The sequence below is a fragment of the Alnus glutinosa genome, chromosome 8, assembly GCF_958979055.1.
Source record: "Alnus glutinosa chromosome 8, dhAlnGlut1.1, whole genome shotgun sequence".
NCBI lineage: Eukaryota > Viridiplantae > Streptophyta > Magnoliopsida > Fagales > Betulaceae > Alnus > Alnus glutinosa.
Window position 1 is genome coordinate 23,647,096 of NC_084893.1, and position 19,534 is coordinate 23,666,629.

A 19,534-nucleotide genomic window follows, 5' to 3' on the forward strand; every position below is an offset into this window, starting at 1 on the left:
ATGACTTCCGATCCTTTCTTCCAACCTCCTCAAAGCACCATCCGTACAGGGCGAGGGCTTTCTCCGGATGTTTACTTGTTTAGAACTACAATTAATGTATTTTGTAAGGGAAAGAAGGTTGAAGATGCAATTGGGTTGTTCATGAAAATGGAGGAGTTGGGTATTGCTTCAAATGTTGTTACATACAATAATATTATTCATGGGCTACGCAAGAACAGGAGATTAGATGAGGCATTGCAGTTTAGAGAGAGGATGGTAAGGAACAATGTGAACCCAAGTGTTATAACATACTGTGTACTAATTAATAATTTTATTAGGCTCAATAAATTGGATGAAGCAAATGTTGGATTGGGGGGTTGTACCTAATGAGGTTGTATATAACACATTAATTGATGGGTATTGTAAAGCAGGAAATATTAGTCAAGCACTGAAGATAACGGATGATATGATATCAAAGGGCATAACTCCTAATACAGTTACTCTTAATTCTCTTATACTGGGTCTTTGCGAAAGTAATGATATGGAGCATGCTGAGCATGTTTTAGAGGAGATGTTATTGAGTGGGTTACCTATAAGCCATGTGGCTTATACTTCGATCATTCACGGGTTATGTATGAGGTCTAAGTTTGATTCTGCACTTTTGTTCACCAAGAAGATGCGTGCTGTCAAGAAACTCTAGACCCAATGATGGGTTGCTGACCACATTGGTTGTTGGACTTTGTAAGGATGGGAAGCATTCAAAGGTAGTTGAACTGTGGTTTAGGCTATTGAAGTCTAGCTAATGACTATAAGTTGACAGACATTGACAGTTGATGTTGGGTTTATACTGCTAGATACTTGGCAAAGTATCAGAGATTTTGCGTTGATGTCCGTTTTTTTCTCCTTCAGCCAAATATTTTCATATAGTAATTAGATGGTGTAATGCTTTTTCTCTGGGGGGATACATATATAGATTGGATATTCCTTTGCCTTTGCAAGAATTGAACTTACAAGATGGTACTGTGTTAAAAAATTATGATTTGTTGTTGGAGACATCATATTGAGTCTATGGATGGCTTTTGTTATTAATCTACACATTTGGACTCTTATGCTTAAATAATTGAGAGTAGGAGGAACACTTCTGTTAGTTTTTGTGTTGGCTGCATTCTGTTGGACAAAATCACTTCTATATAATATGTTGCTGCTTTCATAGGGATGCTGCTTTATCCAGAGTCTACTCTTCAGCTATGTTCTTCAAGAAGATTCTGTGAAGTTTTCATGGAAGTTTATTTTGGTTCCCTGTCAGCCGTCCGGACGACATGGTATTCCGTCTGGACGCTCTTCAGTCAGCAACATTCGTCCGGACGACGAGGACTTTTCATCCGGACGCCCATCAGTGTCTAGAAGCTTCGAACAGTTCAAGGTTGCATCCATCCGGACGTAATGGCAAATTGTCCGGATGCTCTTCAGAGTTTAAGAAGATCCCAGTGTTCCAGAGAATCCGTCCGGACGACATGGCTATACAGGCCAGACGCCATTCAGTGTTTGACAAGCATTGGGGTTTCTGCCTCAAGACACAGTTATGGGAAGACGACTACAACCGTCCGGACGATGTCCTCCATAAGGCAAGTCGTACATACAAAGTTCAACCGTTCGGACGTCAGTTTTCATGGTCCGGACGATCAAGCATCATATATGGAAATTGTGTGCACTAGTTCAACCGTCCAGACATCAGCCTTCAGGGTCCGGACGCTCAAAGCCTTATTAAGGTAATTACATGCAACCGAAGTGCAACCGTCCAGACGCGGCCTTGGTATGGAAGCTTTCAGCGCTATTTTGGAAAGGCAGTTGCAGCTTACTGTCCGGACGCTCTGTCAAACCGTCCAGACACCCTCCGGTATTTTGGACATAACTTTTTACTCAAATATCGGATTGGGACGAAATCAGCGTAGTTGGAAAGCTAACAAAAAATGATGTAAATTAATTGTCCAAACAACTATTAGAACCATCCGGAAGGTCCCCTTCCGGACGGAAACATTAAGCGTCCGGACGGCCCTGCAGAATTTTCCAGAATTGCTTTTCGGACACGGAAACAGTAGCCCGTCCGAACGGCCAAGACTACCGTTCAGACGTGCGTGCCAAAGACTCCATTTTTGACCTGTTTTAGGTCTTCTAAAGCCTATAAATAAGAGGCTCGAAGCATGCATTCGACACAGAATTCAATAGTGAATTCCTTACAGCTTAGAGAGGGTGTTTAGGGAGATATTGAAGATCTGCTAGCTCTCTAGCTTTTGCCAGTATGTGATTTGATCAGCTGTGAAGTCTATCTTAGGGGTTGACCCTAAGGTAAATGATTCTATTGAAGACCCCTTCAGGTAAGAGACTTGGTTGGGAGGCGCTTGTGTTGGGTTACACGTCAAAGTTCAAGGTACGACCACTGCATCAAGTAAATGAGTGCTACTACTTTGTAACTAGCTATGTCTTCTAAATAGTGGATATCATGGGTTTGGCTGCCCTGAAGTGGTCTTTCTCTTAATTGAGTTTCCACTTCCTCAACAAAATATTTCTCTTATTTAATTCCGCATTTAATATTTGTTGCACACTGTTCACACACACTTGTTAAAATTAGAAGTCCATTTAATTTTTCAACTTCTATTCGTACTTTACTAGGTTTAGACATTCATGGATTGTGAAGCTAGTTTTGGTTTTTTAGACAGAATATTGACAATGGTTTTATATGTTTTTCACTTCCAAGGATCTTGTCAAAACTGGAATATTGGATTGGATGTGTTCAATTAGAAACAATCTGTTAGTCTGAGTACGTAGTATTTGTTGCAAACTTTTTTGTAGCTGAATTGGTTTTGATTTGTTGTTTGTTAAGTTATGTATGTAGTGCTTCTTGCATCTATGTGAAGATCTCATCATGTACGTAAGGAAATACTGTATAGCTTCCTTTAATTTCTAGCCAACAATTATCATGATTTTGAGAAACAAATTAAGTGGAGGGGGATGAAATAGTACTCATTCAACACCTTAATTAATTAATTCCCTCCTCTCGATCTCAACAAGTTTGCATTTTGCTCTTGTTCTAGTCCGTGTTTCAAATTTGAATCATTGCTTTAATTTCCAGATTTGAAACTTTGCTTTAATTTCCAGATTTGAATCTTTGCTTTGATTTCCAGATCTGTAATTTTCAGATTTGAATCCTTGCTTTAATTTCCATATATGTAATTTCCAGATTTGAATTATAGTTCGTTTTCGATTGTCCTTTGTCTATTTTCGTTTCTTCTTGTTGAAATCAGATCAAATTTTTTTTTTCGAAAATTGCAATTGTTGTTGCTGCTTGTGACCGAATTTGTATTCAAATGAAAAAAAAAAGGAAAAAGAAGAAGAAGAAGAAGAAGAAGAGAAGGCAGCGTATTCAAAGGTTGTTGAATAGTTATAAACAAAAAAATAAGGGGTAATTACCTTTTTCCCCCATGAACTACCAAAAAATGCGCAATGCCCCCATGAACTACCAACTCGACCAAAATAGAGCATTCAACTACCATAGACAACCATTTTTCCCCCTTCCGTTAGTCAAAGGGGTTAAAACAAACGGTCAACGGGTCATGTGCCGTTTTATATGGGGGCATGTTGGAAGATGATGGTAGTTCATGGGGGGAAAAGAGGAAGATGGTGGTAGTTCATAGGGGGAAAAGAGGAAGAAAATGAGGGTAAAACGGTGTGTGACTGACGGAAGGGGGGAAAATGGTTATCTTTGGTAGTTGAATGCTCTATTTTGGTCGACTTGGTAGTTCATGGGGGCATCGCGCATTTTTTGGTAGTTCATGGGGGGAAAAGGTAATTACCCCAAAAAATAATAATAATAAATAAGAAAAAGAAAAAGAAAAAGAAAGAAAGAAATTTCAGAAATGGTTGTTTGATATACTTTGCAATCCGAAAATTGAAGTGATTTGGTGGTGATTGATCTTTATCTTCAAAGTGGTCGAATCTATCATTTTTAATATCTTGTTTCCTAATTGCTCTTTTCTCGTACAAATTCTTTGAGATCCGTGTTATTTTAATCCTTTCTTGTTTCTTGAATCTATTGCTGATTGGAATAATACAAGGTTGTGTCTTGATTTAGTTCAACTAGTTCTTAAAGAACTTGAAAGGAAAAACAGGTTAGGTGAAAGGCCAAAAGAGTGAAAACACGAGTGGAGTGACAATATTTGAGCATAAACACGTAAGGGAGTGTGTGAGGTTTTACCACCAACATTCTTGTTTTACAGTGCATTGAAAATGTCTCATAAGAGTGACTCAACACCTAAAAAGGAGGTGGATAATTCATTCTTTGTATTGTGAGCCATTCAACAACAGTTTGAACTGTTGAAATTGGTGTTGGGGGAGGTGAAGAATAGGATGGATCAGCACGAGGTAGTGATTAGAAATCTGCAAGGTGGGCAAGATAGGAGGAGACGTGCATCTAGTGTTGAAAATGAGTATGAGAAGGAAATAGATGAAGAGGATGAGGAAGACATAGCATCTGAAGTTGGAATGAGTGGAGTGGGCAGACCTACTAGAGGTAGGCTTGGAAGAGAACCTAAGAGAAATCCAAGGGTCGAGATGGGGTAAAAAGGAACCTTGGGAGCATCAAAATGAAAATACCATATTTCCATAGTAGGAATGACCCTGAAGCCTATTTAGAGTGGGAGAAGAAAATAGAGTTGATTTTTTATTGTCACAATTATTCAGAGGAGAAGAAGGTGAAGTTGGCGGTAATTGAGTTCACTGATTATACAATTATTTGATGGGATCAATTAGTGACCAATAGGAGGAGAAATAATGAGAGACCTGTAGAAACATGGGGTGGGTTGAAAGCTCTCATGAGGCAAAGATTTGTACCTAGCCACTACTATAAAGACATCTACCAAAAATTACAAAACCTTACACAAAGGTCTAGGAGTGTAGAGGATTATCATAAGGAGATGAAGGTGGCTCTAATTCGGGCTAATGAAGAGGATGATTGGGAGGCCACAATGGCCAAATTTTTAAGTGGTTTGAATAGAGACATAGCCAATGTAGTTGAGTTGCAGCATAATGTGGAGAGGCAGTTAAAGAGAAAGGGGACAATAAGGTATACTTTAGTTTCTAGCACTCCTTGGAAACCAAAGTGGGATAGAAATGATCGAGCTGTAAAAAGGGGAAGGCCGAACCACCTAAGGGAAAAGATGAGGGAACTAGCAAGAACAAACCCAAGGTAGATTTCCAACCTTTAAGGAATAGAGATATTAAATGTTTAGGTTTAGGGCACATCACGTCTCAATGTCCAAACAAGCGGGTGATGGTTATGCGTGACAATAGGAAGGTGATGACTGATAGTGAGGATGATAGTGATGAGATGCTCGAGTTGGTCGATGCTAGTGATGATGATGGAGTGGAATACCCCGTAGAAGATGAGTCTCTTGTTACTAGACGTGCACCCAATACGCAAATTAAGGTAGATGATATGGAGCAGCAAAGAGAGAACATATTTCATACTAGATGTTATGTAAACAACAAGGTAGTTGCACCAATGTAGCTAGTACTACCCTAGTTGAGAAGTTGAGCTTACCTTTACTGAAGCATCCTAAACCTTATAAGTTGTAGTGGTTGAATGAATGTGGAGAGGTCAAGGTCAATAAGCAGGTTTTGGTGGTTTTTACCATTGAGAGGTATAGTGATGAGGTGCTTTGTGATGTAGTTCCTATGCATGTTGGCCATATTTTGTTGGGGAGGCCGTGACAGTATGGAATAAGGGTGATTCATGACAGGTTTAGGAACAGGTACAACTTTGTAACGGATGGAAAAACAATCAAGCTTGCCCCTTTAATCCCCAAACAGGTCTATGAGAACCAACTGAAGCTGAAAAGTGAGATTGAGCAAAAAAAAAAAAAAAAGGATGAGGTCGAAACATAAGAAAGGAAATGAGGGTGAGGCCGAAACCTCAAGAAAATGAGGGAGTGAAAAGAAAATAGAGAGTGGGTTGAGAATAAAGAAAAGAGAGTGGAGCCTTGAGAGAAAAAAGAAAGAGAACCTTGAGAGAGAAAAGGAAAGATAAAGATGAGTTTTTATGCAAAGGAGAGTAAGGTTAAGAGGGCCTTCTTGGTAGATTAGCCTATGATTTTTCTTGTTTACAAAGAATCATATCTTAATCTTGATGAAACTAACTAATCTCTACATAGTTTGACTATTTCTTTGTTGCAGAAGTTCAAGGATGTATTTCCAAAGGAGATGTCGAGTGGGTTGCCCCCCATTAGAGGCATTGAGTGTCAAACTGATTTCGTACCCGGAGCCGTTATTTCAAACCGACCAGCCTATAGAAGTAATCCGGAGGAGAACAAGGAGCTTCAAAGGCAAGTTGAAGATTTGTTGAGTAAGGGGTATATGAGAGAAAGCATGAGCTCATGTGCATTACCAGTGCTACTAGTGCCAAAGAAGGATGGTACTTGGAGGATGTGCGTTGATTGCAAGTTGTTAGTTTGTAATTGGCCACATTTTGTTGGACAAAATCACTTCTTTGTAATGATGCTTTTTAACAGGGATTCCTCTATTCAGAGTGCTTCCAGAAGATTCTGCACAATTTACAAGTCAGAAAATTTGGTTCCCTGCCAGCTGTCAAGACGACGTGTCATACCGTCCGGACGCCCAACTGTCCAAAGCATCATCCGTCCAGACCTTCCTCTGTATCGAGAAGCTTCGAACTGCCCCAACTTGCATCCGTCTGGACGTTTCAGCAGCACGTCTGGACGACTCTCAGTGTTCGACAAGCTTCAGGATTTCTTTCCAAAACACAATTATGGGAAGTTCGCTGCAACCATCCAGACGCGCTCATCCATAAGGCAAGTATCCCATTCAAAATCTAGACGTTCGGACGTCAGTCTTCTTGGTCCGAACGCGCGAGTATCAGATATGGAAATTGCGTGCATCAGATCAACCGTCCGAACGACCATCCCCTTGGTCCGGACGAGCGAAGCCTTGGTATGGAAATTACTTGCAGCGGAAGTGCGACCGTCCAGACGACAAGGCACCACTGTCTGGACGTGGCTCAAATCAGGAAATAATTTCAGCGAAATTTTTGGAAAGTCGATCGTATAATTGTCCGTCCGGACGTGGCGTAGGTATAATCAAGCTAGATGCTTATTTGAACCCTCAGCCTATAAATAGAGGTCCCTAGGCTTGAGAACAACAAGAATTCGGTATTGAATTTCATTAGTGCTTAGAGAGTTATATTGTGAGAGTATTGAGCTGAGTAGTCTCTCTGAAGCCATTATTGTGTGTGCTGTTACTGCGCTTATCTGAAGTCTATCTTAGGGGTTGACCCTAAGGTAAATGATTCTATTGAAGACCCCTTCAAGTAGAAGACCTGGTTGGGAGGCGTTCGTGTTAGGCTACACGTTAGAGTGCAAGGTACGACCACTGCATCAAGGGTATGTGAGTGCTACTACTTTGTAACTAGTCTTGTCTTCTGAATAGTGGATATCCTTGGTTTGGCTGCCCCGGAGTGGTTTTTCTCATATTGAGTTTTCCATTTCGTTAACAAAAATTCTTGTGTCTTTTAAATTCCACATTGATATTTTGTTGAGACTTTGTGCACACACACACACTTACTTTGTGTTAGAAGTCATTTCAATTTTTTCAATTGGTATCAGAGCTTGGTACACTATGATTAAGATTAATTTCTTGAGTGTTTTTATTTTTATCTTTGACTTCTAGTTATTAAAATGTCTCAAACTCTTAATACTATTCCTGCCTTTGACGGTACGAACTATGGCTATTGGAAGGCTCGTATGCAGTTCTTTTTAAAATCTATTAACTGTTGGAGTATTGCTGAAATTGGTTGGACTAAACCAGTGGATGCAACCCTTAAGCTAGTCCCTCAGAAAATCGTACGGCCTTCTAATGATAAAGCCCTCCATGCTCTTTGTCAAGTACTTTCACCATCTGAATTTGCGAAAATTTCAAATTGTGAATCCGCTCAAGAAGCATGACAAATCTTGGAAACAACATATGAAGGCACCAAACTTGTAAAATCTACCAAACTTCAAATGTTGATTTCCATATTTGAAGAAATTAAGATGTTCAAAGAAGAGACATTTGGAGAGTTTTACTCCAAAATGAGTGACCTAAGAAAATCCATGGTGAGTCTTGGAAAACCTGTCTCGGATGTAAAATTCATCCGAAAAATTTTAAAATCTTTGCCTGAGCGTTTCGGGATCAAGGTGACTAAAATTGAGCAAAGATTTGGAAGAAATGAAGATTGAAGAGTTGGTGGGATCTCTTCAAACTTATGAGCTGTCCCTGCCCTCGGTCAAAAAGCTGAAGACCATTGCCCTGAAAGCTTCTAAAAAAAAGGTAGAAGCGTTATCTGAACATGACTCTGAGGAGGAAGAAAAAGTTGTGGCTATGTTGGCCAAAAATTTCAGAAGACAAGAGAGAGATGGCCGATTCAAGAAGAAGTTTTCTAAAAAGATGAAGAATACTCCTAGAGAAGCTGAACCTGAGGAAGTAGAGAAGAAAGATCTCAGAGGTCCGAAATGTTTTGAGTGCTCAGGATTTGGGCATATACGAGCTGATTGTGGGAACCTCAAGAAGGGCAAAGGGAAGGCATACAATATGACTCTTAGTGATGAGTAAGAAGAAGAAGAAGCTCCTGAGTCAGAAAAATTCTAGCCTTTGTGGCTCCACTTGTAGAAGAGGAGGATTCTTATTACTCAGAGCACAGTGATAATGGGGAAGAACTCAAGGAGGCATACAAAACTCTCTATGTAGAGTACAAAAAGCTAAGGGAAGGTCGCAAGCAGCACATTCATGATCTAAACAGTTTACAAACTGAGAAGAGTTCATTGTTGCGTAAAATACAAGAGCTAGAGGAGAAGCTCCTAGAGACTCAGCTCCAATTAGAGAGAGTCAATGATGAAAAGCTGACTCATATGCTATCTATCCAGAAGAGTCCTACCGACTTGACTGGTCTCGGGTATGTAGCTCCTCCCTCTGATACTCCCTCTACTTCCAGGACTGTCTTTGTCAAGCCTGCAGTCCCAGAGCCTCCCCCCACTGTTGAAGATAAAAGGAAGGACAAAATTGATGGAGATGTTCCAGGCACTTAGAGGCCTCCTTCCATCAGAAAATCTCCTATATGCCATTGTTGTGCAAATTTTAATACTCTCAGTTTACAAACTGAGAAGAGTTCATTGTTGTGTAAAATACAAGAGCTAGAGGAGAAGCTCCTAGAGACTCAGCTCCAATTAGAGAGAGTCAATGATGAAAAGCTGACTCATATGCTATCTATCCAGAAGAGTCCTACCGACTTGACTGGTCTCGGGTATGTAGCTCCTCCCTCTGATACTCCCTCTACTTCCAGGACTGTCTTTGTCAAGCCTGCAGTCCCAGAGCCTCCCCCCACTGTTGAAGATAAAGGGAAGGAAAAAATTGATGGAGATGTTCCGGGCACTTAGAGGCCTCCTTCCATCAGAATACTCTCAAGTGCACGAATCGTTTGCAATATAGCGTTTTGCAAGTGCGAGGTCGATCCCATAGGGAATTGTGTTGCGAAAATTAATCTCTATTCAAACTAATCCTATTTTAACCTAGTTCCAAGTTTATGGATTTTTTAACAAAAGAGAATATAAACAAAATTAATGAAAATAAAGGGTTCTAAGGTTTTGAAATCCACACCCACCAAATCATATCGACATATTCTCATGCTCATCCACACCATTTGAAATTCTCAACATACAAATCTTAGGTATGCTTTACTTTGCTTCAAAAATTGTTTAAATCATTCAATGAATCCATTCTTGCACAAATCATAAAAGATATCTAGTTTTGACTAAATCATCAAATATATCCGTAGAATGAAACACACCAAATATCCAACATTTTGATATATAAAAACGCAAGCCATCAATTTAATGAAACTATCTCAAATCATCACATGTATCCGGAAATCACAAGAGATATCCGAGAATAATCTCAAAAATCGAAGTAGAACAATGAGAAATCAAAACCCATAAACTCAAATAGCATAAACAAGCATGAAAACTTAGTTTCTTTTCAATGATGTGGTTTCATCCTCAACCTTAGATGAAATTTTAGCTACACATGATTAAAAAAAAAAAAAATCTAAAACATTAAATTAAAAGCATAAAAATTAAACACTTACAAAAAAAGAAAATGGAAGAACAATATCCTTTCAAAAGAAAGACTTGGTGCGTGAGGGTTGTGCCCCACTCTACACGCTCCTCTTCCTTAGAGAAGAGAGAAATATATACTGCAGGCTTGCCAAAAACCAAAAAAAAAAAACAAAAAAAAAAGAGTTGCAAAATGGCACCTTGCCCTTCACGTTCACAAGAGAAAATAAAATAACTGCTGGGTCTTGAGTTAGACTTGCCATGGAAATAGCAAATTCAAACTTTTCTTTTATGTTCCGGAATTTATGCTGGGCAGTTGACTCCTTCTTTCGTGTAAGTCTTGCGTTTCTTCTTTGGGTCATTTACCATGCCAGGTCATTCAAGCCTCACTCAAGATCCAGAATTTTTGCTGGGCTGCAGGTCCTCTTTTGCGTCTTTAGTGCCGCCCTTTTACATGCATGGCCGGTTCAGCTGCAAATCGTGGGTCTCGGTGCTTTATAGGAGCTGCAGGTTATGGAAATAGCTACAGATTACCAAACTTGCATTGGATGATTGCGTCACCTGCACCCTTCTAAGTCTTTTCGAGTGATTTATGCTGCAAGTTGGTGCTTTGTAGGAGGAATCATGTAAAACAAAACCTTGACTTTTGTGTGGTGCCCAACTCACGTGAGTTTGGTAAACAAAAGATCAAAGGTATCCCGTGTAAACATGACATGTGTTCACATAAAGTGTTTTCTATTTATTTGCAATTTTGCTAAAAGATCATCATATTTTATCAATCACCTGCAAAAATATTAGAACACAAAAACTAATCAAGAATATTAGAAAATAGCAAAACTAAAGGCTTAACAAATGTGAATTAAGGAGTTCAAATATACAATATTTTGGACTCATCAGCCATCACTGTGGTTTAAGTGGGCATGTTCGACCCCAGTTCTCCCTACTCAAAGCCCAGAAAGTAAAAAGCAAGAAAGAAGTGCCTTGGCCAGCAAATTATGGCACAAGACCTCTGACCCAGTATCTGGCTCCATGGCATTAGGATCATTACCAAGCTCCATGGAGGCAAGCACCAAGGCATTAGGCTCCTCAATATCAAGTTCCTTGGTCTCATGTCCTTTAGCACCAAGCATCACAGCATCAGTGGCCTCAGCAGCGATTTGTATCTGCCAATCATAATGGCAAATCCAAGAACTTTAAAAGGTCGCAGAAGGTGGAAGATGATCAATACTACAGGGAGCCACCTATTTGGATGCAAAGCATGATGGAGTGGATGGGTCAACAGATGAAGTCCTACCAGCAACCACCCACAGGAAGGCAGACTTGGGTCAAGAAGAAGAAAGACACTCACCCCATGAGGGGGAATGGTCGCACCTAGTATGAGAAGTTGTTCATGCCTAGGATTTGGTTCCTAATCCAAAGGCATCAGGTTTGATTGCTTGACTTTTACTTGCTATATTTTGTGTGCAATCTAGGAACCAGTTTTGTTTGGCCCCCTATTTCTCTTGAGAGAATATTGCAGGTAATATTTGAGGAAGACAGAAAAAGCAGGTCGAGCGACTGTTTTTTTGTATCGGCAACATCGAGCTTACACATGTTTGATCATGCCTTGCATGTTATATGATGTCATTTACATATAGCATTTTGTTTAATAATAATAATAATAATAAAAATGGGGAGAAATTGCAGGAATTTTTTTTCTTTTCTTGGCATGTCAGATATTGCATGTCTTTTCACTTGATATATCAATTCTTTATGCATTAATCTACTTTGCTTAGATATGATTGAGAGTTTATGACTATATCTGCCAAGTGTTTTTCTGTTTATGCAAAAGTTGGATAGCTTCTTTCCTCATGTGATGAAAATGTACATTATCCAAGACTCCCCTAAAGGTACATCTTTCCTTCTCTGACTTTTGCTTCAAGAAATTATGGATAAGAGAAGAGGTTTTTGATAAGATGGCCAAATTGATCAAATGCTAGTTGAACCTAGAACCTAAAAATTCTAGCATTTTCTTTAGGTTGCAGCATCAAAAGAATCAAGCAGTTACTCTTATGAATTCTGCGCTATATATGTATATTTTCTGCTTATGTGCTGAATTTGCAATATGCTTTGTCCTTCATGGTGCAAGTGAAACTTTACCTTGTCCTTCATGGTGCAAGTGAAACTTTACCTTGTCCTTCATGGTACAAGTAAAACAATTGGGTGCTGGATCTTAGGGGGAGTGTATCAGATAAGGGTGGCTAGGCCCTAGTACTGAATAAGGTTTGACTTTTGACTAATCTTTCACTAATTTTCTCTCTGGTCTAGAAAATCTGGTTGCTTTTTGTCATATCAGTGAAAGTCATACCTTGTAGGAAAAGTCTTCACACACACACACACGCATTGTATGAGTTGAGTAATGTATCTAAATTTTCTATCTACAGGAAAATCGTTGTGCTGATTGAATTCTAAACTCTCTTTTATATCTCTGCATAGTTTTGAGATGCTTGATGATTGCTTTATCAGTTGATTATACGTGCGTGTTCTGAAGCTGACTTTAGAAAAATATTTTCTGCTAATTTTTCCCTCAGTTTCTGCCTTTTCATTTTGAAGCGTCCGGACGGGTGTGGCTCTGTCGGCCGGACGATTATGTTAGACGCCCGGACGTGCGTGGCTCTGACAGCCGGACAGTAAGGTTACACGTCCGGACGCGCGCGGCCTGTCCACATGTTTACTAGTTAACGCGCGTCTGGACAGGTTAATGAGCCATCCGAACAGGGACCCCACCGGTTTTATAAACCTTGGCCGCCGCATTTTCAGCCTACCCCACTCATTTTCTCACTCTCTTTTGGCTTTTAGTGAGTAAGTTCTCGAGAGTTTTTGCATTTTCTCGCACTCTTTTGTCCTTTTGTGCATTACTCACCACATTCTAGGTACTTTTTCAAGTTAACTTTATTCTTTTTCAGTTTCTTTTAAAACTGTTAGAATAGTGATAATTTTGGGAATGCTAGTGAGTTTCGTTTGGAAATGTTTAGAATTTCCTTTTGCGATATCTGTTGTGTTAGGATTATCTGGTTTGGTATTATTGAGGACTGTTTTGTGATATTTCATGTTTGTAATTTTTGGAAAAGTTCATTTTACTGCCATTATAATGCCGAATTTTCTATGTGCACTAACAAGAATATTTTTTTGGATTATTCTTGGCAAATCTTGTTGGTTTCTTTTGCAGAATCATGTCTGCAACCAGTCCACAGCGCAGAGTTAGACAGAGGACAGAAGGAGGTAGGGCAGCCCTTAGAGCTAAGATTATGGACTAACCAGTCATTGCTGAGAGGAATGTTGTTCGGTCCGACATCATGGTGGCTCCTCTGGACAGTGTCCACGACACTATCCAGACCTATCATTGGGGGTATCTACACACTTGTGCCTGTGTTGTGTACACCAGGCTGGTCAGGCTATTCTATGCCAACCTCGAGGTGGTTCAGGATGATGACCGCGGGTTGGTGCTTCAATCTATTGTAGGCAGGCATACTATCACTGTTGATCCCTAGATCATCAGTCAATTCATAGGAGTACCTGTTCTCCAGATTCCAGGCAGCCCTTATAATGAGGTGGTAATCCCTCATTCTCTGGATGATCTCAAAGAGTTCTTTCATGTTGTTCCCCAAGGAGAGGAGTGCGCCACCACCATCAGGATCGGTGCCTTATCTGTCCCACACTGCATGCTAGCCAAGATTGTCCAGCACAACCTTTGTCCCGTCGTTAGGCGCAGTGACCTGATTTTGAAGAGGGCCCAGTTCGTGTATGCTATCAGTCTTCGCCTGCCTTTCTGCTTGTCCAAACATATTTTGGGCATTATTCTGGAGGCCCGTGGTGAGGGCAATACCGGTCTCCTATTTGGTTGACTACTCACACAGATTATTCTACAGTCAAGCATTAGAATTGCTGGCGAGCTAAAGATGAAGATCTAGGATTCTATCAGCAAGCAGACTCTAACAAAATCCAATGCTCAGCTACGGAGAAATGATCAGGATGATGATGTGCCCCCGCCTCCTCCTATTCCTGTAGGCATACCAGATGTGGCGTCCTCTTCTCAGACTATTCCGTCACCATAGCCGGATGTCAGCTATTCTCAGATTATGGAGGCAATGGCCGCTATTCAGGGGGGCATGAGTTCTATGCAGCTCTCCATGTCATCTATGCAGTAGTCCATCTCGGCCATGCAGCAGGAGGTCACTCAATTAACCTCCGTGTGGAGCAGAATCAGATTGATCTCCAGGAGTGTCTCAAGTTCCATCACCCGTCCAGCAATGATGACGAGGACGATGCACCGATGGCAGATGCATCCTGCTTTTCTTTTCTCGTTGTAGTTTTTGATATATTTTGAGACATTTGTGTTATCTTTTTGATAATTTGCTACATTTGTTTAAACTCCTGGATATTTTATTACTCTATTTACCCTGGTCCTTCTGAGACCTTTAGAGAGAGTAATCTTTGTGTGGTTTTTATCATTACTCTGTTTTACCCTTTGTCCATTTGTGATAAAAATGGGGAGTAATTTTTTATTTGGACCAGGATTGTATTTTTTAACTGGTCAAGTGATTTTTGTTCCATAATTGCCAAAGGGGGAGTTTGTTAGTTTGTAATTGGCCACATTTTGTTTAACAAAATCACTTCTTTGTAATGATGCTTTTTAACAGAGATTTCGCTATTCAGAGTGATTCTAGAAGATTCTGTACAATTTACAAATCAGAAAATTTGGTTCCCTGCCAGCCGTCCGAACCACGTGTCATACCATCTGGACGCCCAACTGTCCAAAGCATCATCCGTCCGGACGACGAGAACTTTCCGTCCGGACCTTTCTCTGTGTCGAGAAGCTTCGAACTGCTCCAGCTTGCATCCGTTCGGACGTTTCAGCAGCACGTCCGGACAACTCTCAGTGTTTGACAAACTTCAGGATTTCTTTCCAAAACACAGTTATGGGAAGTTCACTGCATCACTGCAACTGTCCGAACGACGTAGAATCCCGTCTGGACGCGCTCATCCATAAGGCAAGTATCGCATTCAAAATCCAGACGCCTGGACATCAGTCCTCTTGGTCCGGACGTGCGAAGCCTTGGTATGAAAATTACTTGCAGCGAAAGGGTGACCGTCCGGACGATAAGGCACCACCGTTCGGTCGGGGCTCAAATCAGGAAAGAATTTCAGCGAAATTTTCGGAAAGTCGAACTCATAGTTGTCCGTCCGGACGCCCTATGACTACCGTCCGAACGGCGCCTATTTTTTATCAAGCCAGACGCTCATTTGAACCCTCAGCCTATACGAACGACGCCTATTTCTTATCAAGCCAGACGCTCATTTGAACCCTCAGCCTATAAATAGAGGTCCCTAGGCTTGAGAACAGCAAGAATTCGGTATTGAATTTCATTAGTGCTTAGAGAGTTATATTGTGAGAGTATTGAGCTGAGTTGTCTCTCTGAAGCCATTATTGTGTCTGCTGTTGCTGCGCTTATCTGAAGTCTATCTTAAGGGTTGGCCCTAAGGTAAAGGATTCCATTGAAGACCCCTTCAGGTAGGAGACCTTGTTGGGAGGCATTCGTGTTAGGCTACATGTTAAAGTGCAAGGTACGACCACTGCATCAGGGGTATGTGAATGCTACTACTTTGTAACTAGTCTTATCTTCTGAATAGTGGATATCCTGGGTTTGACTACCCCAGAGTGGTTTTTCTCATATTAAGTTTTCAACTTCGTTAACAAAAATTCTTGTGTCTTTTAAATTCCGCATTGATATTTTGTTGACACTTTGTGCACACACACATTTACTTTGTGTTAGAAGTCATTTCAATTTTTTCACAAGTGGTCAACAATATCATGGTAAAGTATCGTTATCCCATTCCTAGATTAGATGATATGCAAGATGAATTGCATGGCTCTTATATTTTCAGTAAACTAGATCTTAAAAGTGGATACCATCAAATTAGAATGAAAGAGAGAGATGAAGGGAAAATTGCTTTTAAGACTAAATATGGACTTTATGAATAGTTGGTTATGCCATTTGGACTTAGAAATACGGCTAGTACTTTCATGAGATTAATGAACCATGTATTACTTACGTTCATAGGCAAATTTGTAGTCATGTACTTTGATGATATCCTAGTGTACAGCAAGAACTTAGATGAACATATTGAGCATTTGAGATGTGTGTTAGATGTGTTGAGATGTAAAAAGTTGTATGCTAATTTTAAGAAATATACATTTTGTATTGAAAAAGTTGTTTTTCTTGGTTATGTTGTTAGTACAAAAGGTATTGAAATGAATGAAAAGAAAGTCAAGGCTATCAAAGAGTGGCCAACACCTAAAGGCATCACTAAGGTAAGAAGCTTTCATGGTTTAGCTAGCTTTTATAGGCGTTTTGTTAAGGGTTTTAGCACAATTGCTGCACCACTTACTGAAATAATTAAAAAGAATGCTGGATTTCATTGGGAGAGTGATCAAGCGAATGCATTTGCTACTATTAAAGAAAGGTTATGTTCTACACCTGTGTTAGCATTACTTGACTTTAACAAAATTTTTAAGATTGAATATGATGCTTCATGAATAGGAATTGGAGCCGTTTTAATGCAAGATAGGCGGCCCATATCCTTCTTCAGTGAGAAGCTAAGTGGGACGGCCCAATCCATAGAAGGACTAAATTGCATCCTCAAGGAGATGGACCTTTCCAAATCCTTTAAAAAATTAATGATAATGCTTATAAAGTGGATCTTCTAGGTGAGTATAATGTCTCTACTACTTTCAATGTCTCTAATCTTTCTCACTATGATGCAGGTAATGATTCGAGGTTGAATCCTTTTTGGGAGAGGCGGAATGATGGGCACCATGGTGGACCAAGTCTTAAAGATCCCTTGCAAGTTCCAGATGGGCCAATCACAAGGTTAAGAGCTAAGAAAGTCAATGAAGCAATGCAAGGATTGATGCAATCCACTTGGGCTGAGTTTGCAAATTTATCGAGCAAGACCCCAATATTCAAGATGGGCTTGAAAGAAAAAGAACCATCTTTAATCCATGTGATACAAGCTACAGAGGGGGATGGCATAGCCTACTGGTTTAGTATAAACTCTTTATTTCATTAAGTATAGGTGTGTGTGTGTGTGGGCCTATTTTATTTATTAAGTGGACTTTTTTTATTAGCTATAAGCATGTAGTTTATGATGTTTTGGGCTTAAAGATATTTAGCTCATGTCTTTTAATTGATGTAGGCTTTAGTAGACCTTAGGGTTTCATTGAGGTGTTTAAAAAGACTTGTAGCCACATTTTCTAGGAAAGTTGAATGTGAATAAAGTTTTTTCTCCATAATTTTTTTTTTTTTTTTCTTTAGTTTTGTCTAGTTGTTCTTGATTGAATTAAGAACTTATCAAAGACAAACTATTTATGGCGTTCTCACTGAATCTAGGTTCTTAGAACAAAATTTCAACGAATCTAGATCTTCTTGACTTTCTTGCTTCAATTTGATTGTGGGCTCAAGGAAATTCGATCTCACGGGTGCACATCACTTAGTCTATCGAGCGCCTCTTAATTGGAAGGCCCAAAGAGCTCTCAATATAGGGGTACACAATTCGGCAAGCAGTTAAGCGTATTTTACGCGGTCTTATCACTCATGGCTTTCTGTTAGGCAATTCCTCATCAGTATTTCTACCGGCTTTTTTGGTAATAAAGTCTCTTCTTAAGAAAAAAAAAAATAAAAAAATAATAATAATAATAATAATTTATTATGGAAAGCCTTGGTGCTAAAGGGGTGGAAATCTTCTAAATGAAAAATTAGAGAATTATGAGAAGCATCACAAAATCAATTAGTCGTCCCTTTGTTGTTGGCCGAAATTCTTGTTTTGGTTCATTAATGACATGCTGCAGCTGTCAGAAGCCAAGTAATTAATTAATCCAGGTGGCACTGAAAAGCCCCGACGGTGAATTGTCGCTTCCCTTTCGACGTGGCGCTAAACCCTTGCTTGCCATTGACCCCGGCAGTACGGTATGACACCTGTCCAACATAAAAAATTGAGATTGTACGTACTATCAACCAACGACTCACAACACTCCAACAAAGTCCAAAGCTGTTATGTCAGGAAGCCAGCGCATTGTTTGGCCGGACATGCGCATTTGTTTGGCCGGACCACCGGAGTTAGAATTCTGCTGGGCTCCTTACAGACATGTCTCTTTCAATTCATCAATTTATTTTTCATCTTTCTCTCCTTAAATTGATGCAAGATGAACCTATATAGCTAGCCACTTTAGTCATCATCCTGGGGTTACACCTTTGCCTTCGAGGCTTTTGGAAAGTATACTCAGGTGCATGCCCAGTATTTCTCTTCATCCTAACCCTTAAGGGTACTGGTGTAGGCTCGGTTCCACACACATTCACAAAGACTCACCACCGAAGAAAAGAAGAGGCATGCTTCAAAAAGAGAAATTTCATCTCAACAGCTAGAAAAAGACACACGGACGAGTACTATTGCTTCATTGTCTAGTTGTCAGATTGTACACACTCACCGAAAAACAAATTTTGCAGCACGTGGCTTAGCTAAGACCACAATACTAAACAAGTCATAGATGAATAAATGAAAGCTTAGATTTCATTGATTCATTAAAATTCTTAACGTACGTTACATCACCTTAACATTTTAATAGAAGAGAGATCAATGGTACGGTACACCTTCATGATCTCTTTTTAGGGACGTGAAACGAAGCAAAGTTACTTGTGAGTTTGTTCGGGTTCGACTTGATAAAGCTCAGTTCGTGAGCGATTCGGTTATTAAATGAGTTATTCGTAGACACGAAAATATACACTATTATTAAACGATACAAATCCATATAAAACTCGACTTGTTCGTTAATTTATATGATATTAAATCTTAGAATTTATGTAATATGCTGATAGGGTATAGTGCATCTTCATTATATAATGTAAATTATGTAATAAACATATATATAACGTTATAACTATAAATTATAGTCATATAATGTCACGTAATTTCTAAATTCTAACTCTTAAATATATAATTTATAGGAATGTAAACTATAAAGATTAATTAAGAACCAGTCGTAACTGGATCACTTTACCATAGAAGATCGATATTTCTTTTTTCGAAACGAGTCGAACTTAATTTTTAAAACTCGTCATATGAGCTCGAGAGCGGCTCGAACTTGTGTTAAATTTAAATGAGTCAAGCTTGAACATACACTACTCGCTCAAACTCGACTTGTTTACACATCCTCTCTCTTTTACATGAGGACAGATAAAAGATGAAAACGTGATTAGCCGGGTTGTTGATGATAGTAATCCAAACTCTGGGTGACGGGACACAGGAAGTTGTTGGCATTTGAACACAAGTTCTGCATCAGATCGATGTGCGGTCACAGATGCATG

General features: G+C 39.7%; 1 protein-coding gene across 1 annotated transcript; it reads left to right on the plus strand.

The window, feature by feature from the left end:
* On the plus strand, positions 1 to 679 carry LOC133876253 (pentatricopeptide repeat-containing protein At4g19440, chloroplastic-like). Its single transcript, XM_062314537.1, has 2 exons — positions 1 to 255; positions 338 to 679. The coding sequence occupies exons 1-2, from the start codon at positions 1 to 3 to the stop codon at positions 677 to 679; spliced, it is 597 nt and encodes a 198-aa protein (XP_062170521.1).
* Positions 680 to 19,534: the final 18,855 nt, after the last annotated feature.